General features: G+C 46.6%; 2 protein-coding genes across 2 annotated transcripts in view; one reads left to right on the top strand and one right to left on the bottom strand.

The window, feature by feature from the left end:
* HEATR4 (HEAT repeat containing 4) overlaps positions 1-12,620 on the bottom strand; it is a gene marked incomplete at its 5' end in the record, with an annotated part of 36,855 nt that overhangs the window by 3,557 nt on the left and 20,678 nt on the right. The window contains 3 exons of the mRNA XM_080807355.1: positions 9,448-9,506; positions 10,907-11,066; positions 12,024-12,102. Coding sequence (XP_080663481.1) covers positions 9,448-9,506; positions 10,907-11,066; positions 12,024-12,102 — 298 coding nt within the window. The remainder of the gene's footprint in view (positions 1-9,447; positions 9,507-10,906; positions 11,067-12,023; positions 12,103-12,620) is intronic.
* On the top strand, positions 7,295-9,806 carry RIOX1 (ribosomal oxygenase 1; the record flags this gene model as incomplete). Its single annotated transcript, XM_080807356.1, has 1 exon — positions 7,295-9,806. The coding sequence occupies one exon, from the start codon at positions 7,295-7,297 to the stop codon at positions 9,296-9,298; it is 2,004 nt and encodes a 667-aa protein (XP_080663482.1). The 3' UTR covers positions 9,299-9,806.

Here is a 12,620-nt window from a genome sequence, read left to right as displayed (position 1 = left end):
AGACAGTACCTTTCATGATTTATATCAGGACTTGGCAGACTTTTTCTATAAAGGGCCAGATAGTAAGTATCTTAGGTTTTGAGGATCAGATGGTCTGTCTCAAACCCACTCAACTCTGCTGTTGTAGCATAAAAGTAGCTACCGGCAGCCTATAATGAATGAGTGTGGCTGTGTTCCAATACAGGGTTACTCGTGGGCACAGCCATTTGAGTTTTATATACATTTTACATCACAAAATATTATCTCCTTCTGATTTTTTCAACCATTCAAAAATATAAAAATCATTCTCAGTCCACAGAGTGTATAAACACAGGAGACAAGCTGGATTTGGTCAGAAGGCCACAATTTGTTGGCCCCTGATTTATAGTAATTTGGTAAATTAGTCTTACAAATTAGTAAGTCACTAGTCTCAAAGCTAGACTGTAATCTGTCTCACATTTGCCAAAGCAAAGGCCTAGTCCTTGAGGCCTTAAGCAAAATAAATCAGAAATATATGAAGTAAAACATGAAAGTTTCTTCTATTGCCAATAATCCCATTCCCAGAGGCAGGCCCTTTCTTCAGTTTGGAAATGTCTTTCCAGATACTCAGCTATGCAGACACACATACATATGCACACAACATATATGGCTTTAAAGAAGCTAGGGCCCCTGGTTCGCTCTGTCTGCTGAGCAGGTGACTCTTGATCTCCTCCTTCTAAATTCAGGCCCACAATGAGTGTAGAGATTGAGCAAAAATTTAAAAAAAATTCAAATAATAAGTAAATAATAAAGAAACCATATATAAATGTATATGAGTTATGGGTTCTTAAAAAAGATTTTATTTATTTATTTGACACAGAGAGAGAGAGAGAGTGTGAGCACATAAGCTGGGGAAGTAGCAGGTAGAGGGAAAAGCAGGCTCCCCACTAAGCAAAGAACCCAGTGCGGGACTCCATCCTAGGACCTCGGGATCATGACCTAAGCCAAAGGCAGACACTTAACCAACTGAGACCCCAGGTGCCCTGTGACTTGTGTTTTTTTTTTAACAAAAAATAAGACAACATATATTTTGCTGTGCAATTTGATTTTTCAATTTACTATATATATTTTTTCTTAGGTGGGGAGGGGCAAAGGGAGAGGGAGAAAGAGGATCTTTTTTTTTTTTCAAGTTTTTTTTTTTTAAAAGATTTTATTTATTTATTTGACAGAGATCACAAGTAGGCAGAGAGAGAGAGAGGAGGGAGCAGGCTCCCTGCGGGGCTTGATCCCAGGACCCTGGGATCATGACCTTAGCCAAAGACAGACACTTAACCGACTGAGCCACCCAGGCAGGCACCCTTCAAGATTTTATTTTTAAGTAATTCCTCCACCCAGCATGGGGATTGAACTTACAACCCCAAGATCAAGAGTTGCATACTCCACCAACTGAGCCAGCCAGGCGCACATGGGTGAATATTTCAAAGGATAGATTCCTAAAAGCACAATTACTAGGTTTAAAGACATTCAAATTTTTATATTGATGCAGTCATCCAGAAGTTTATACTAGGGTTTCTCAATCTTTTTTTTTTTTTTTAAGATTTTATTCATTTATTTGACAGAGAGAGATTGCAAGTAGGCAGAGAGGCAGGCAGAGAGAGAGGAGGAAGCAGGCTCCCTGCTAAGCAGAGAGCCCGATGTGGGGCTCGATCCCAGAACTCTGGGATCGTGACCTGAGCCGAAGGCAGAGGCTTTAACCCACTGAGCCACCCAGGTGCCCCGGGTTTCTCAATCTTGATACTATTGACATTTGGGCTGAATAATTCTTTGTTGCAGGGCTGTACTGTACATTGTAGAATGTTTGTTAGCATCTCTGGCCTCTGCCAGTTAAATGACAGTAGCAACTCCCCTGTTGTGACAACCAAAAGAATGTCTCTAGACAACGCCAAATGTCCCCTAGGGGCAAAATCACTGGGTTGAGAACCATTGCCCTGGACATTTTCCTTTTATCTCACTTCCTTCCAACAACCTCTCATATTTTCCTCCCTTCATGATGGAAAAGTACTCAAAGGAACTTGAGTTCTGAATCCAGTATGTATCTAGTATGTATCACCTGTGAGGTAATAGAAAAAGTATATATTGGTCCCTCCCACCACCCACTCCTGGCACAGAGCTACTGAAACCCTCATAATTTCCTAATAATAAGAACACTAGGGGTGCCTGTGTGGCTCAGTGGGTTAAAGGCTCTGCCTTCGGCTCAGGTCATGATCTTAGGGTCTTGGGATCGAGCCCCGCATCTCGCTCTCTGCTTCGCGGGGAGCCTGCTTCCCCTTCTCTCTCTCTGTCTGCCTCTCTGCCTACTTGTGCTCTCCGTCTGTCAAATAAATAAATAAAATCATAAAAAAAAAGACCCCCTAAGAGCATTTCTTCATTCTAATATTTGTTTTTGACCCCTTCCCTGACACAGGGCTCTTAAAACCTTTGTAAATTCTTAAGTGATAAGAGCACCTGGAGCATCTTTTGGTCTATTGAGGTAACCCTAGATGGACTTCTGGGTTGGGTCTGGTCACCAGAAAGACCAAGCCATGATTAGAAGCTTGGGATTTTTGGCCCACCCCTCATCCTTTAGCGAGGGGAGAGGGGCTAGAAACCAAGTGAATAATTAATTAATCATGCCTGTGACAGGAAGCATCCCTAAAAGTCCCAACAGTATGGAGCTCAGAGAGATTCTGGTTGGTGAACCCATCCACACCAGGAATGGGACACATACCCCAACTCCACAGGGACAGAAGCTCCCCCCGTCAGGACCCTCCCAGACCTCCCCACCATGCAGCTCTTGGTCTGGCTGTTCATCTGTCTCCTTTATCATATCCTTAATAAACTTGTCAATGTAAGTGTTTCTGAGTTTTGTGAGCCACCCTGAGAAATTAATTGAACCTGAAGAGGGGGTTGTGGGAATTTTACAACCCTGTTTGACTTGTAGTCAAATTGGACAGAAGTTGAGGGTAACCTGAGACCTACCACTTGTAATTGGCATCTGAAGTAGGGTAGGAACAGTCTTGTGGGCCTGAGCCCTTACTTAACCTGTGGAATAAGATGCTCTATCTCCAGGTAGATAGCGTTAGAATTCAGTTAAATTTTAGGACCCCCCCCCCCCCAGCTGGTGCTGCAGAGAATTGCTTGTTGTGGGGAAAAACCTTCATGTAGTTGGTGACTAGCAGTGTCAGAAGTTAAGTGTTGTGAATGTTCTGTAGGCGAAGGGTAAAGGAGACAAATAAGACAGACATGGGAGGAGGAAAGAACTGGGTTTTTCCTTATACAAGAGGGGAAAACAGTTTTTCTAATACATCACCCTCTACTATTGAGACAGGGAAACTGAAGGGACCCCATGGGAAAAAAAAGCTAGTTTCATTCTTTGCTCCTTTTCCTGCTTCTCATTAGGACCTGCTCCCACCCTGCACCACAGCTTCTAGTACAAATAATGTATGTCCTCCTTGTAAGGCCAAGGAGTTAATGATTTCTTTGGAGCCTCCCAGCACATGACCAGAGGGGTGGTCATGTACGTTTTTCAAGACCCCTGGCTCCAGCGCATTAGTGACTTATGGAGAACACCTGAACACTCGTCTTTGTTTTGACCAGTTCCTGCATACCCGACACATACACCAGACTACTGTCCTCAATAAAAACTCCAGACCCTGAGCAAAGACAAGACTTATCCTTCTTTCCTTTCCGAGTCTCCTGAACACTCTGTCTGTCTGCACCTGCACTCTCTCTGTCTTCAATAAACTCTGCTCTCACTTCCTGCTGGTCCAGTGTTGAAGCCAAGGACCCTCCTGGCTGGTTCTGAGGACCCCCTCCATGTCCAAAGACCCAGACAGCTGGTGTCATTATGGGCTAAAGTATGGCCCCCTCCCTCCCAAATGTTGAAGTCCTAATCCCCAGAACCTCAGAATGTGATATTTGGAGAGAGCAAAGTGTACCTTAGTCCAGTATGACTGGTGTCCTCATAAAAGAGGAGGAAATTTGGACACAGATTTTTACAGAGGAGAGATGGTGTGAAAATAGGGAGAAGATAGCCTTCCACCAAGACAAGGGGCCAGCTCTCAGAAATCAACTCTGCCAATACCTTAATCTCACACTTCAGAGTCTCCGGAGCTGTGAGAAAATAAATTTTTGTTTATGCCAACAAGTCCATGGTATTTTGTTATGACAGCCCTAGCAAACTCATACCCTCCCAGTGTATTTGAATTTTAGATAGAGAATGAGTGAAAAAGCCAATGACTGATCCAAAGGAATAACTATCTAGCAACGGGTTTTGGCAGTGGAGATAATTTGGGGCATTTTCCTGAGAGGCTTCAGATCATTCTATGTAAGCTTAAACATGGAGTTGGCTTTATTTAACTCGTTTTCTATAGCAGCTTCTCTGATGAACAATTACTAACTTCTATAATCTTAATGTCAGTTTCCTTTGATTTATTTAAAGGGGAATTCTGTTGATTCAAAAAAACCAGAAGAGCAACAAGACAGGCAATGATTCGAGATCATGAAAATGAGATGAGTTTGGGAAAGTGAAGTTTGTTGCTTAGAAAACACTATTTCTGGGGCGCCTGGGTGGCTCAGTGGGTTAAAGCCTCTGCCTTCGGCTCAGGTCATGATTCCAGGGTCCTGGGATCCAGCCCTGCGTCAGGCTCTCCGCTCAGCAGGGAGCCTGCTTCCCTTCCTCTCTCTCTGCCTGCCTCTCTGCCTACTTGTGATCTCTGTCAAATAAATAAATAAAATCTTAAAAAAAAAAAAAAAGAACTTTACTCCATGTCACTCAATTGTATTTCTGGAGATGGTTGTTAATATCTGCTCTTATAGTGAGAACTAAGTAGCACCACAGGAAAAGTGCTGAAATTTAAAATAAGTCAGGCTCCAAAAGATGCCTCTTGGTCACAAGGGAATCTCAAAGACAGATAGCAACAACATCCTTTGAGGAAATCACAAAATGTTGAAAAAAGAAAAAGATGAGGTTACAGAAAGGACTGGGAGGAGGAGATGTTTGTACAGGATGTGGAAAAGATACATTTACAGCCCTCTTCTGGGCTATACCCTAGCTTTGTGAGCCAAGGAGCACAGCTCTACCCCCTAGTTCACTGAAGAATGTGTCCCTGCTGATTTACTTAAACTTCTACAGAACATACGGAAAAATCTTAATCTCCCCCCCCCCGCCCCCATTCTGAGGTCCTCCAAACCAGGCTAGAGGCACAAATGCCATCTTATAGGGCTTTGCTCCATAATAATAAATTATTATTACTATAGCTATCATTTTTTAAGTGTTTAGCTCTGTACCAGATCCTGTGCTAAGTGCCTTACATGCATTATTTTATCCTCCCAACAACTCAATGAAATAGGTTCAATTATTAGTCCCATTTTACAGATGAGATTACTGAGACCTGAGAGAGTAACCTGACTCAGCTAATGCCACAGATAATAAGTGAGCAGGAACCAGAAGTCCTCTCCTTGAAATCCCACCATCCTTGAAAGAGTTTACAGTTTAGGAAGGAAAATGACAAGTACATAATACACAAATACAAGGTGCAAAGTGCTAAGTTCACGTGAAAGGGTCAAGGACAGCATTCAGGGGAAGCAGCGTGAGTAAAGGTATGGCGAACGGGCAAGGGACAGCAAATAGTTGAACTTCTAGAAGTAGAGCTTAGGGGAGTTGTGAGTGATAAAGCTGTTACATTACATGACTTCAGAACCTAGCTAAGGAGCTTGGATTTGTCGATGAAGTACGAGATGGATTTCTGAGTGGGGCACTGGCAAATCTGGGGCCACAACTTGAGAAAACTAATGTTGTTGCTACCTGTGTTACAAACTGGCATAGGGAGAGATCAAAGTTAGAGACCAGTTGGGAGACTAATTATAACAGACCAAGGTTTCTTGGTCTCAGCACAAGTGACATTTTGGGTAAGGTAATTATCTGGTGGGGGAAGGTGTCCATTGCACTGTAGGTGTTTAACAGCATCTCTGGTCTCTACCCACTGCATATTTTAACAATCTACCCCCACCCCCAGCGTTTCCTGGGAGGCAAAACCACCCCAGCTGAAGACCACTGTAGTAGATTATATTACAGTCAGGAATTTAAAAGGGAGAATGTGACACATGTGCAGGGGTAAAACCTAAAAGCTTTGGCAAGTGTTCGGATAAGGAGTTTGGCTGAAGAGGATGTAAGGATCAAACAGACATAGCCTAACATACTCCTAATTGTTTGCAACACTGTACACTCTTCAGAAGGGCAATTTCCTTTTGGAGGGAGTTTGGAAAAACCTACTAACAATTACAAAAGCTCGCTTGCCCTTTGACCCAGCAATTCCATTCCTGGAACTTTATCTGAAACGATTCAAATGAAGGCATAATCTTCATGTACGAAGCAACAATATTTACAAGGAACAGTGACCATGTTATTCTCAACAACTGCACCCTCTTGCCTACCACATTTTATAGTGCTTGTTAAATGACAGGCTCAGAACTAAGAGGTCAGTTTAAGATTCAAAGGTGTGATCAAAGATTCTGAGGAGAGAAGCCCAAGCTAATGCAACAAAACCCCACATGGGGTGGAAAGGGCTGATATCAAGAACGCAAGTAGAAAAGCTCATAACTTCTTTCCCATATCACAGGGAGGCCAATGACTGACATTTTGTATATCCTTGCTTTTTTTTTTTTAAGGTAGGCTCCACCCTCAGCGTGGGGCTTGAACTCACAACCCTGAGATCAAGGATCACACGCTCTACACTACCGACTAAGCCAGCCAGGGGCTCCCCCCACCCTCAAAAGACTGAGATTTTTGTATTGGTCAAAGGAAGGAAGGAAATTAGGGAGTCAGTCATCTGCTGAGAAAGAAGACCCGGTGGAACCGAGGTGTGAACTTTGCCTGAGGAATCTCGATCTTTGCCCAAGAACATTCCTTGAAAATAAGAATCTTGTGCTTTCCTGTGCAAAGTTGCTACGGAGCACGCTGCTCAGAAATGAGGATGTCTTGGGAACACTCCAATATACAGAGATTAAAGAAGGAAAGAAGAGTTAATAAAGTAGACAACTTTCTTTCTCCCTAAGTCCCCAGCAGTTTGGTTTTTAAATTGCCCAGCAAATGTGGAGCCTTTACCAATCTGGGAGGGACACCGCTACTCTGGTGAGAAGCCGGGTACTGCCCGCAGGGCAAGCGGGAGGCGCCGGGCGGGAGAGTTGCAGGCGTGGCCAGCCGGGAGGCCGCGCCCCCTTCCCAGAGTGCCTTGCAGCCGCTCTCCGCGAGATTCCTTTCTACCCAGGCCGGCCGGCCTCGGAAGGGTTTCCCGCCATGGACGGGCTCCGGGCCAGCACGGGGCTGCTGAGGCGCGGGAGGTTGAGACGCCGGCGCCAGTCGCAGCCACACAGCGGGTCGGTGCTGACCCTGCCCCTAAGGCCCAGGAAGATCCGAAGGCAGCTAAGGAGAAGCGTGGCATCCCGCATGGCCGCACTGAGGGCCCAGACGCTGCCCAGCGAGGACTCGGAGGACTCGAGGGTGGAGTCGACGGTAGACGATCAGGGGGACCCGCTGCCTGGTGGGGCGGCGGCCATCCCCGATGCGGCCCGGCGAGAGCCGTATGGCCACCTGGGGCCTGCAGAGCTGCTGGAGGTCTCGCCCGCGGCTCGCTCCCTCCAAACCCCTCGCTCCCTGGCGGAGGGGCAAACCCCGCCCGCCCGCCTGGTGGAGGCGCAAACCCCGCCGGCCCGCCTGGTGGAGGCGCCCGCCCTGCCCGCGCGCCTGGTGCCGGCCTCCGCGCCGCCCGCGCGCCTGGTGGACGTGCCCGCCGCGCCCGCCCGCGTGGTGGAAACCTTGGCCCTGCTGTGCAATGCCCAGCACTTGGCGGCCGCCCCGCCGTCCGCAGCCCCCGCCACGCTGTCCGGGCCACAGGTGGACAGCACGGGCGGGGAACTGGCCTGGGACTCCCCGCTGCAGCGCGTCCTGTCCGAGCTGAACCGCATCCCCAGCAGCCGGCGGCGGGCGGCGCGCCTCTTCGAGTGGCTCATCTCGCCCATGCCGCCGGACCACTTCTACCGGCGCCTGTGGGAGCGGGAGGCGGTGCTGGTGCGGCGGCAGGACCCCGCCTACTACCAGGGGCTTTTCTCCACCGCAGACCTGGACTCCATGCTGCGCCACGAGGACGTGCAGTTTGGGCAGCACCTGGACGCTGCTCGCTACGTCAACGGGCGGCGCGAGACCCTGAACCCGCCAGGCCGCGCGCTGCCCGCCGCCGCCTGGTCCCTGTACCAGGCCGGCTGCTCCCTGCGCCTCCTCTGCCCGCAGGCCTTCTCGACCACCGTGTGGCAGTTCTTGGCTGTGCTCCAGGAGCAGTTTGGCAGCATGGCAGGCTCCAACATTTACCTCACGCCCCCCAACTCGCAGGGCTTTGCCCCCCACTACGACGACATCGAGGCTTTTGTGCTGCAGCTGGAAGGTAGGAAGCTCTGGCGCGTATACCGCCCCCGGGTCCCGACCGAGGAGCTGGCGCTGACCTCCAGCCCCAACTTCAGCCAGGACGACCTCGGGGAGCCGGTGCTGCAGACCGTGCTGGAACCCGGAGATTTGCTCTATTTTCCTCGGGGCTTCATTCACCAAGCCGAATGCCAGGATGGAGTGCACTCCCTGCACCTCACCTTGTCCACGTACCAGCGCAATACCTGGGGCGACTTCCTGGAGGCCGTACTGCCTCTGGCAGTGCAGGCTGCCATGGAAGAAAATGTAGAGTTCCGAAGGGGTCTCCCTCGAGACTTCATGGATTACATGGGGGCCCAGCACTCGGATTCTAAGGATCCACGAAGAACGGCTTTCATGGAGAAGGTGCGAGTCCTGGTTGCCCGCTTGGGACACTTTGCCCCTGTCGATGCTGTGGCTGACCAGCGAGCCAAAGACTTCATCCACGACTCTCTGCCCCCTGTGCTGACTGATAGGGAGAGGGCGCTCAGTGTTTACGGGCTCCCAATTCGCTGGGAGGCTGGCGAGCCTGTGAACGTGGGGGCCCAGCTGACAACAGAAACGGAAGTGCACATGCTACAGGATGGGATAGCTCGGCTAGTGGGGGAGGGAGGCCATTTGTTTCTCTATTACACAGTGGAGAACTCCCGTGTTTATCATCTGGAGGAGCCCAAGTGCTTGGAGATATACCCTCAGCAAGCTGATGCCATGGAACTCTTGCTCCGCTCCTACCCAGAGTTTGTGAGAGTAGGGGACCTGCCCTGTGACACTGTGGAGGACCAGCTTTCCTTGGCAACCATGTTATATGACAAGGGGCTGCTGCTCACCAAGATGCCTCTAACCTGAACTAGTTCCTGGTTGATTGCTGGAAGCAAGACAGTGGTGATTTTCTCTTAACCACCATTACCACCTTTTTTGCAGGGGCTGGGGGAGGGGTGGGGGGACTCAGGTACTTACTTTGAGAACCGTTTACCTTTAGGACTGCTTACATTTACCTTTAAGACTGCTTTAATGTCACAAATTTCAGACGGTTTTCTAGGAATCAACACTTCACCTAGGCACAAAAGTAAAAGCAGAAGTTGGAGGTGGAAAAAAGGAGCTCTTTTGGCAGAAGTAACTTTGATCCTGATCATTTCGGAGCACCAGCCTCATCATCACCCCCAGGCATCAGTGTGCTGTGTAGCACCTGCTGTGTCATTCTTCTTGAGACATTAGATATTTTTATTTGGAATTTGCATCCTTCATTTGAGTTCTCTTTCCTCACTTTGGGGGGAGGGTTGGGGTTAGTATCCTGTTTGTGACTGTGAGTTTGTGTGAATGTTAGAAAAGTTATTAAAGTGCCAAAGACTGTTTCTAGATTATTTTTTTTAAGACTAGATTATTATGTGACGTGGTTTGAAGGAATTGGGTTGGGGGGAGATACGGAAAATCTATAATGGCTGAGGTGAAAGGTAACTTGGGGTGGTTGTAGGATTGGGGCCAATTCTATAACTTGAAGGGTAATTTATTTTAATCATGCTACTTGAACCCCAAACAGCACAATCCTACTGGAAAAGTTAAGAGTGAATTGTGTTTTTGCTCAGTGCTTGCTAGCATCAGTAGCTGGCATTGCTCCCAAAGGGGCAGCATGTCACCTATTTGTGCCTCAGTCAATCAACTGGTAGCAAGCTGGCCATGAAGGAAGGCTGGTGTTCAAGTTACTTTCCACTCTCATTTTTTTTCTGGCAGTTGGAAGAATCTTCCCCAAACCTGGCAAGTGAATATTCTCATGGTTGGTGGAAGAGAGCCTGGTGTACCAGAGTGAGCCCTGGACTTGGAACCAGAAGACCTGGGTTTGGGGTGGTGGCTGGTAGGCAGCTGACTGAATGATCTGAGGCTGCTGCTATGCCTGGGCACACAGATTTTGTAAGTACATTTTGGTACAGCTTGGTATCTGCACTTCATATAGGTTGTGTCTGGAACTTTAAGATCCTATCACCGTAACTGACAGGTGCAGTTACATAAGGTTGAGAACTTTATGAAGTTTTTTGTTTTCTTAGTGGATGTACATAAAGTGATAGCTCTCTCTCTCCAACCCCACTTTCCAGAGGTAACTGCTATTAAAAGTTAAACTTACAAGGCTTTGTTTGGATGCTTAATCAAATGTAACAGTAGTTTTTGTTCTTTTTTTCCCAAGCTCTCATTTTTTTGACCTAACTTTTAAATCCATTCAATTAGAATTACCTCATTCTTTTCTTTTTTTTTTTTTTTTAAGGGACAAAACAGCAAATAATAAAAGCCAGGGAGCAGGCAGGAAAAAAATAAAAGGACTGAAAGGATGGTGGCCAAAAATGAAAGGTAGCAGCCTTTCCTGACTCATCCTACAGGGCTAGAAACTAAACTCCCTAGATGTCCAGATCCCAGAAGAGGCTTTTAAAGGAGTCAAGGTGTACAACTCACCCTGTGGAAACCTACCATGAAAAGTTTCTTGTAGAAAAGTACGGAGTTTGAGTGGTTTTTGCCCCTCCTTGGGTTGCAAGTAAACACGTTTTGTTTCTTCCTTCATTTTTCCTATGACCCTCTCCATCTTGAATATTTTCTGGGTCAGCAAATCCTTTTGGCTTAGTGTTTGAATCTAGATCAGAAGAAATGATGTTGAAAAAAATAACTGTATTAGGCTGCAATTCTTTAACTAGGCTGCATTAATAAAGTAACTTATTGCATTGTGCGTATTTGTATTAGGTGGTACAGTCCCTCAGCATTCTTCTGATGTTGGTTGCACATTTTTTAGACCTGTGAATGAAAAATCTATTTTAGCTTTTTGGGCCTGATGAAAGGAACTTGCTAAGAAATCCTTGGTTGGTGTGAAGCTGGTTTTGTGAATTACATGAAGAAAGAATCTTACATTTTTAAAGTCTTTGTCCCTCTATTTCTTCAACTCATCTAACAACTTTGAAAAATTAGAACTAGCTGTTCAGCTAGAGCATTCCTTTGGCAAAACCCCAGTTTAGGGATTAAGGAAAGTTAAAAGGTAAAAATCAAGGGTGCTAGCTCCAGTCACTATTCCTTCTCTAGGTCTACTTGTAAAAAAGAACAACTTGGGGGCGCCTGGGTGGCTCAGTGGGTTAAAGCCTCTGCCTTCGGCTCAGGTCATGATCTCAGGGTCCGGGGATCGAGTCCTGCATCGGGCTCTCTGCTCAGCGGGGAGCCTGCTTCCTCCTCTCTCTCTGCCTACCTGTGAGCTCTCTCTCTGTCAAATAAATAAATAAAATATTTAAAAAAAAAACTAAAAAAAAAAAAAAACAACTTGGGTTTAGTTGATGGCGGGGAGAAAATGGGAAGGGAAGGAAGAATAAGTATTTCAGAACCGATAGCCCATTTTGAGGGTTACTTGATAGGGCTGGTAGGATTATTGTTTTTACTTTGTCTTTACAAGGATTTTATAATCTGATTTTTGCATAAATGTTTTGTATCTTCAGAAAATATAGCACCTGTGTGGTTGTAGAAAGTATTTCTGTGATGGAGAAAAGGGTCTGAGGAACTCTGAGAGTTCTGAATTTTCTCTTAAAAACATAGCTTGCACTTAACTTACCCTGTTCCTGATCTTCTGAAGCATTTCTTGGTTTCCTACATTTTCTAAGTTGAGTATCTTCATTGCCTGATGAATTTCCCTGAAAGATAAAAGGAACTTCTTAGATCATTCTTATCCTTTTCTTTTTTTTTTAATTTAGAAAGTTGGGGGTGGAAGGGCAGAGGGAAAGGGAGAGAGAATTCTAAGCAGGCTCCACACCCAGTACGGAGCCTGACCCAGGGATTGACCTCACGACCCTGAGATCGTGACCTGAGCTTGAAACCAAGAATCAGATGCTCAACCAGTTGAGCCACCCAGGTGCCCAGATTGTTCTTACTCTTTTTCTTTTCTTCTTTAAAGATTTATTTACTTTTTGAGAGAGAGAGAGAAAAGGTGAGCTAGGGATGGGGCAGGTGGGGCTGCCACAAAGGGAGAAGCTGACTCCTCACTGAGCAGAGAGCCTGATGTGGGACTTGATCCCAGAACCCCGGGATGATGACCTGAGCCAAACGCAGACACTTAACCACCTGAGCCACCCAGGTGCCCAGATTGTTCTTACTCTTTTTTTTTTAAGATTTTTTTTTTATTTTTTTAGAAAAAAAATTTTTTTTAAAGATT

This window comes from Martes martes (genome assembly GCF_963455335.1).
Source record: "Martes martes genome assembly, chromosome: 7".
In the NCBI taxonomy this organism is placed as follows: Eukaryota; Metazoa; Chordata; class Mammalia; order Carnivora; family Mustelidae; genus Martes; species Martes martes.
Note: the sequence above shows the minus strand (reverse complement) of the source record. Positions and strands in the feature narration are given on the sequence as shown.